We start from the raw sequence: 7982 nt of genomic DNA, 5'->3' as shown, positions 1-7982 counted from the left end.
TTCTGTGTTCTAGCTTGTCTTAAAAATCAAGACTTGATGATTTTTGGTATTTGGACATGTTTTTATTATTTGGTATCAATATAATAGCAATGGGGGTGGCACGGTGGCGCAGTGGGTAGCACTTCCGCCTCACAGCAAGACGGCCTGGGTTCGATTCCCGGCTGGGGCGACCCTGGTCTTTCTGTGTGGAGTTTGCACGTTCTCCCCGTGTCTGCGTGGGTTTTTTTACTAAGTTGAAAATCCTCTATAATCAAGAGAAATATGGATGATCACAAGCTATTAAACCACGCTAAACTGCTTGAATTTTTGCACCAGGAGTGGCATAAAGTTATCTAAAAGCAGTGTGTAAGACTGGTGGAGGAGAACATGCCAAGATGCATGAAAACTGTGATAAACATGCTTTCTTTTCATTATTTGAGGTCTGAAAGCTCTGCATCCTTTTTCAGTTATTTCTGCCATTTCTCATTTTCTGCAAATAAATGGTCTAAATGACAATATTTGTGAGAAATATTGTCCGTAGTTTATAGATTACAACAACAATGTTCAATATACTCAAACATATATCTATGAATAACAAAATAAGGGAAACTGATTAAGAAACTGAAGTGGTCTCTTCATTTTTCCAGATAAATATAATGCTTATAACCTTAGAAACATCTACAAAAACTTTTTTTTAATGAGAGAAATTCTAAATTTACATTTTATGGCAATGCTTGGAAGAGGAAGAGCCAGCATAAAGATGAACACTAGGGGGAGGCATGCTCCTGTCTAAATAACCGCGCATTACAACCCCTCTATTTCTGGGGGAAAGTAACCTAATGATGCTCTGGATTCTGCGTTTCAGCTTCTGTTCTGTTCTTCTCTTATGTCTCCAGTTCTCCTCTGGTATCTTCAGCCGTTCCTGTGCTGTTTCAGGTTCTGCAGTAGCTGTCTAGAACAGAGGGTATCTGCTATGAGGAGAAGTGGTTCAGTGCCCCCTGCTCTTCAGACTGAGAATATGTCTCTCCGGCTCCTCGGCTGAACCGCGGGCATCCTCAGCAGCATGGCAGAGAGAGGAGCGCCCTGACAGAGATGCTCTCCTGCGGAGGCGCCGCCTGGCACCCGTTCACCTCCTCCTGCACCTCCTCCGGACCGTAAGCATCCCTGAGCTTCTTTACTGAGAGAGCGTTTACAGCGTTTAGACTCGGTTTAACCTGCTTTATTCAGTGGTCTGTGTGGTGGAGCGCAGGCTGGTGTTGAGGTAAACCTGAGGTCATCTCGCCCAGTGGAAGAGAAATCATGTTTTGGAGGATGACATCATCGCCAGGGAATGAATGAATGCAGGTCTTTATAAAAACTCGTTCAAATTATGACCAGAATTATGACCATAATAATCATTATGAGAGATTTATATGACCTCTGAAATATCTCATTTCTGGAAAAAAAATCCACTATGTCAGTACAGTAAATTTAGCTAGTTAGCTAATTATGAATGTGGTGTGGCTTGTGTGGCGTGTAAAGCTGAATATTTGGATATTTTACAATTAAGTGTTTATTGTTACATTTTTTAACATTTGTATCCTTCATTAAATCTGTTTTTTTTTAAGTATGTTAAAGGTCTGTAGCTAGATGGCGATGTTCACAAATAACTGCAGTTACGTAGCTCCTGTTTGTGCTAAACTGTGGCCGGACTGTGACCTGCCCTGCTATCTATTATTATTATTTTATTTAATTTTTATTATAATAAATTGCCAGAGAATAAGATACAACCGACGACATACAGCACTGGTTCACAGTAACAACTCAAGTATTTAAGAAAAAAAAAAACGATATATACAGTATCAGTCAAAAGAGCATGAGGTAACCTAAAACATCTTTAATAATTTCAATAAGTTTATTAATGTAGGTTAGCTGTTCTCTTTTACATTATATATACACATTGAATTAAACAGCGTAGGAGTGAAGATGAATAAAACAGTCACCAAGGCAAATTAATAGATGAAGCATGTACAGTAGGTAGGGTGTCACCCTGCTCATTAGCTAACCTAGCTATATAATGTGGAACTTCGCCAGCAGTAGCCTAGCTAGCTAGCTATATGTATAACTGGTACTAAACACTATTATACTATAATGTATTTAGAGATACTTAAGGTAACACATTACTTTACTAAGTTCTCCCTTAAAACATATACTTCAATATAAGTATGAACATATTTTCCATTCATTACATGTATGTTTGTGTCAAATGTAAAAGTGCCACGATTTATTATGGCTCTAAAGCCCTAGATATTCTTTTTTTTTACTTACTTTTACTTAATCATTCCATTTTAGGTAAAAAAAAAAAGACCTGTGTTGATACACCAATCATTTGATAAAATGTCTATATAAAATTGTAATTGTAAATTGTAAAATGTAGTCACACACCAATGTCTGATGTCCAAACACATAACACTGAAGCAGAAAATAGTTAATTAGGTCAAACCAGTGACTGTATATAAAAAAAATGGCTATAAATAACCAAGTGGCTTTTGTGAGCAAGGAAAGTTTCTGTTAAAGTTTATGACAACTTACTTTCACGTTTAACCTTAACACAGATTCACATTTGATTTTTCCTTTACTATATTCTATCTATTTATTCCATTTATTTCATAATTAATATATGCATAGATATTTCCAATTTCCATTTTACACTGTTAAACTGACCTTGTAGTCTATACTGCAAGTCTGCATCTTATACCATGACTGCTTTGCACTCTTTTCTTCTTGAAATTTTCTTTCATGCACTCATAAACCAGAAGTACCAGTAATAACTTTTGCTTTTATATATTTGACATTAATGATCTAATGGAATAAACAGTAATAATTTTGTCTTTAAGTACCAAGACAAAACAAAAAAGTACACTTAAAAACACTTTCATACCATCTACCATTGATTATCTGAAATTTAGTCAGATTTCAGTAAAATGCATTTTAAGTTAATTATTCTCTTTTAGTGTATCGTGTTGACACTGTGTTTTTCTGTATGTTCAGACCTTCTGCCCCTTTATCTAGGGCAACTGTGGGGTTTCCATGGATACCAGTACCCTAGTCCAGCAAGTGGACAACGTGGAGCGTAACATAGCATTCCTGCAAAAGGAGCATCAGATCCTCCTGACTGGCCTACGGCTGGAGATTCGGCAGCTAAAGAAACGCTGTAACGGTCTGTCACTTTTTATCACACAGTTTTTCAGGCAGGGGTTGTGTTCTGCAAGCCAGAATTTTTTGCTTAAAATTGGGGCCTCACTAATACATGGTATCTGCAGATCTGAGAAGTTTGACATGCAAGTTAGCTTACTGCTTTAATGGCAGACTGAAGCAAGCAGAACCAACAGCATTATGTATGATTTTAGGTTTGTTCATTACTTGCTCTTACCTAGCTGTTACACATTGCAGATGAAGGGAACAACATTGATTTTCTTCATCTACAGTTGCATCTGTGTAAATATATTAGACAGCATGTGAATAGTCAGTTTTTGAAGATGATTATAAAGGATCTCCTGTAATGTCTTGGTGCCGGATACCACATGGCACCCTTTAAATCTGTTGTGTGGCCTAATCCAGCTGGCCATCAATGTCAATAGATGTTAATTTCAGGTTGAATGTTGGTCATGATGTCAGATGACAAAATTAAAGATTGTTTATAGTGCCAATGTACCTGCTGTTCTATCAGATTATCTAATTGCTTTCTACCCCCATCTGTGTAGATTTGAGCTGTGAGCTGAGCAAAAGGCCTCCGGGAAGAAGCGGAGAAGGTATTGTCTCTGCTTTTTTGGGAGTAAGTTGGGGATAGTCGAAAATTAGTATGTAATTTGTTTAAAAAAATAAAACAAGAGGCTGCATTTCATGCTTATGGTCACATATAGATGCTCTTTAAAAATGTATGTAACTAATGCCTATTTTAATCAAATTACATTTAAATTAAGCATAAGCATGTTCTCAAACCATGTACAGTATAAATACAGTATATTTGCCACAACAAAGGTGTGGCAAATATGTATTGTCATTATCAGTAATGGAGCACACTGTAGTCTCTACTGAACTTGCATTATACAGGAAATATATTGCTCATAGGCTACCCCTACAGTTGAAAATGGGAATTGACTTTTTTTTTTTTTTAAAAAGCTGAGAAATACAGAACCATCACTGAAAATAAAGCATTGTCCTGCATGCTGCACAAGAGATACATAGTGCAGTTAGCAGCACGCAAAGCCCATAGAAACAACAGTAAAAAAGTTATTTGCCATAATACGATCAGTCATGCATTAGCATAATTTTAAAGCTGCTATTTTATATAAGATAAAATGCTCATAATGCTGTTTTAATAAACGTATGAATATCTATATATTTGGTTAACCACTTCCATACCTATTTTATATTTTGAAATATTTTTCCTGTGTTTTTCAGAGATAGCAGCTGAAGAGGAGCTGCTGCAGGCTCGGCTGTCGGAAACTGAGCAGCACTTGGCTGAGCAGGAGTGTTCCCAAGGAGAGTTGAGGACCAAGCTGCAGAACAAGGGAGCACAGGCGGTGGCCCTACAGGTGCGACTGCGTGACGAGGAGCGGCGTTTTTTAGAAGAACTGAAGCGGCGTAGTCATAAAATCACTGCCCTGAGCCGTGACCTCCGCAAACAAACTGATATCGCTGCCCAGCTCGCTTTCCAACTGCACTCAGCACGCTTCCGCCTCTACCACCAGGCTGAGGATGAGGAGAATGGCGAAGGAGATATCCAGGTAAGAGAAGGTACTTTTTAATGTTTCATTTACATTACAAGGCAACAAAAAACACAGGCGCGCCACTGACTGATTAAAGCCCTCACAACAGACAACCATCAGACTTTCATTTTTATCTTGGCTATGCCAGTGCCATACACCCCCACTCGTTACACACACACACACACACAAGGATGTGCAGCAGTGCACAAACCCAACTTTTACATCAATAATAAACAGAATACAAAATAAAATTACATTGCTGTTCCTATAAATTACTTGCACGCGCACCTTCACAGCCTTAATGAGCAGATTTTTTTAAACGTGTGCACAAGGATGCTTTAAGGATACAGGTGAGTTTACCCTGGGTACAGCAATGGTTCACTTGCAGACACAAATGTATCAATGTCTTGCTATGCCTAGTATATCAGGCTGATTTGACACAGATCAGGGCTTTTCAAATCATATTTGCCACTTTCATATATGGTTCTAGATTCAATTTGTAAAATAATGCTATGAATGCACCACTGTACACATGCATTTGTTGATAAGCTAAGAAAAGCCTCTGAAACGTCCTCACAAGCTACTGTTCTCCGTGTGCAGGAACCGGGCTGTTCTGCCAGTTCTCCCCAGGCTTCACCTGTCAGAGCAGAAGCCAGACATCGCAGCCATTCATCAGTACGGATAAGAAGGTCAGAGCGAGCGAGGGAGTGCGTGCCACGAGAAAGAGTGCTTGGACCAGAGGATCCACGGCCCATGCCTGACCCCGCCCTCTTCCTGTACCCCTTCAGACACAGGCTCCTCCCACTGCGCACATCTCTAGGTGGACGCTGGAGGGAAGGGGGGCTAACTGAGAGGTCAGATGGTCGGATGGGTGGACTGAGGACCCGAGCAATGAGGGGAGATCCTGGACCAGAGACTACAGAATTATAATTCGATTTTAGGATTAAAAGACTGATCAGTCACAATATATATCAAATGTACAGTCTCGGTATCGGTCCAGTCTAAAATGCTGGTGTACAAATACCATCTCACAGTGTAGGCTGCAGCTGAGGAAGGAGAGGTCCTGCAGGAACTAGTTTATGAAAGTTCTTTCATAGGTTCTTTAAATTTACAGAATTGAAGGCTGCATTTCTTTGCCACATTTAAAGGAAATTTGAAATATGCAGTTTTACTAGGCTGCATCCTTGACTTGAGCTAAGCTTTTAACTATAGCAGCCTATTGCTGTTCATAAACTAATTAAAGGATATTGTTCAATTTTCCAACCAGCTTTTTGAAAACATCTAAATTTAGTATGATAAGGTAAAAATGGCACAACACTTGTTTTGATTTGTTTACAGTAATGCAGCTGTGTGTAGATATACCTTGGAATAACATCTATCAACACCTTTTTGATCATTATTTATTACTGGTGATTTTCCTACTTTTATTCACAATCAATTAGAACATAAAATGTTTATCTAGATTTGTATTTTGGCCACCTTAGAAATCATAAAGACAAAAAGGACCAAAAACAGATATGGACCATTAAGTGTTCACTTTTCTCAGTCTTATTTCTGATGTTGTAGTTGGGCAGATATCGTGCCTAAGGAAAATTCTGTATGTTTTTGGTTATTTGCTGCTCACAATGTACAGTAACCGACAATAAACATTTCACACTTAAAACATAGACTGCTGAATGTTTTATCACATTCACACACACACCCTTACCTATAAATGTTCAATCATTCATGCATTTGGGAAAAGGTGGAGTTACATACACATGCCATGGTTTGCTATAATGAATGAGATACTCTAAAATTCAGCTTGGTGTTTTGTTGCACGCTAAGTAATCGCACAGTGCAGAGTCATAAAGCATCTGTATGCATCATTGTGTGTGTGTGACAAGTGTTACTGTATGTTACCTTGCAAATATCAACTTTACAAATGTCCCATCCCCTCTCTTCTTCTATGGCTTGAATATATTGTGATGAGGACTCCCACACGACGCCCACAAGGCCTACCCAAACTCCAGCTCAAATGTTCTTGAGTTGCTTACTTGTCTCCATTCCAGGGCATGGTCCACACTTTGCAAAATGGAAAGAAGGAAAGAAGGTGGAGACAGTAAAATAAAATAGAATATTATAGAAAATTACTGGGGATAGATGAGTCAGCACATCCGGAAATACATGTACTAGATATGTTGTGTGTGCATTTGCTCATCTGTGATTAAAGTAGATATATTGGGTGTATACATGTCAGGGTGCAAATGCGAGTAATATTTATTAATAACAGAAATAAACCAAAATAAACACAAACCTGGATAAATAAACAGACAGGGTAACTAGAATAAACACAGAACATACTCATACTGAAAACAACATCCAAAACAGATGTAAAGCGCACAAGAACCGAAAACAAAGGGCTATATATACACAGAATGGGACAGGAAACACCTGGGAACAGGTAACTAGAGGCGGAGCTACAAACAACACATGTGGGAGCACAGGGGCAGAGACAAGGAAAACAATACAGAAAGCCATATGCTCTTTAGGAAAACAGACAGGCATGAAACAGAATTAGACCAGGAAAGACATAGAATAGGACAAGAATGGGAAAATACAGCACTGACATATCCTTAAAAACATAATCAGTTACTTTCCCATGCAGTTCAGTGAGTTTTATTTAAAATATGCTTCAGTTAATTAATTAAAACTGGATTAGTTATGCTGATGATATCCTTAATATTCCTAAAGTACATTGTTGAGTATTAGGATAATCTCTTACACAATGATCACAAACAACATAAAAGATGATGTAAAGGGGTACATTAAAATGACAGTCCGTTAGTTTCGGGGATGTCTTTTAGCTTGCCATCTCTCCTCAGTTCTGATTCTGTGTTACTTTGGTATAACGAGTCGTGAATGAGCAGATGAAGACTGAGTTTGCCATACTGACATCTCTGTGCTCGCAGTAGTTCTTGTATCAGCACCATTAGCAGTGTTGTAAGCTGTTGTGGCCGGAAAACTCCCAGAAAAACCTACCAGACCTTCTGTTGATAGAATGTGAATATATTTGGCTTTACAGGAATAGTCACAGAAGCAAACTGATGCCGTTTATTAAAAGGATTTTTTCCCTCGCCGTTAGGAATGTGAATAATACTGCTTTCAGAATAAAAGGAAAACAATCTTAAGGAGTGCAGCTTTAATAAAATTTCTATGTATTTAACTATTTTCCTGTTTTGGTAAGGCAAGAAAAGTGAACTAAACACTAAA

General features: G+C 38.3%; 1 protein-coding gene across 4 annotated transcripts; it reads left to right on the top strand.

Moving 5' to 3' along the window:
- The first annotated feature begins 774 nt into the window (after positions 1 to 774).
- On the top strand, positions 775 to 6387 carry ccdc92bb (coiled-coil domain containing 92Bb). 4 transcript variants are annotated; one of them, XM_022676126.2, is made up of 5 exons: positions 775 to 1133; positions 3010 to 3178; positions 3723 to 3770; positions 4423 to 4758; positions 5331 to 5632. In XM_022676126.2, exons 2-5 carry the CDS (start codon positions 3049 to 3051, stop codon positions 5489 to 5491), a joined length of 675 nt encoding a protein of 224 aa, XP_022531847.2. In that variant the 5' UTR covers positions 775 to 1133; positions 3010 to 3048; the 3' UTR covers positions 5492 to 5632. The 4 variants fall into 4 exon arrangements, with proteins under 4 accessions (XP_022531847.2, XP_007260777.3, XP_007260776.3 ...); XM_007260715.4 differs by having other exon boundaries at positions 777 to 1133; positions 3031 to 3178; positions 4423 to 4748; positions 5331 to 6387; XM_007260714.4 differs by having other exon boundaries at positions 777 to 1133; positions 4423 to 4748; positions 5331 to 6387.
- The last annotated feature ends 1595 nt before the right edge of the window (positions 6388 to 7982 follow it).

This window comes from Astyanax mexicanus, chromosome 17 (genome assembly GCF_023375975.1).
Source record: "Astyanax mexicanus isolate ESR-SI-001 chromosome 17, AstMex3_surface, whole genome shotgun sequence".
NCBI lineage: Eukaryota > Metazoa > Chordata > Actinopteri > Characiformes > Acestrorhamphidae > Astyanax > Astyanax mexicanus.
This window is presented reverse-complemented; position numbering and strand designations above follow the sequence as displayed.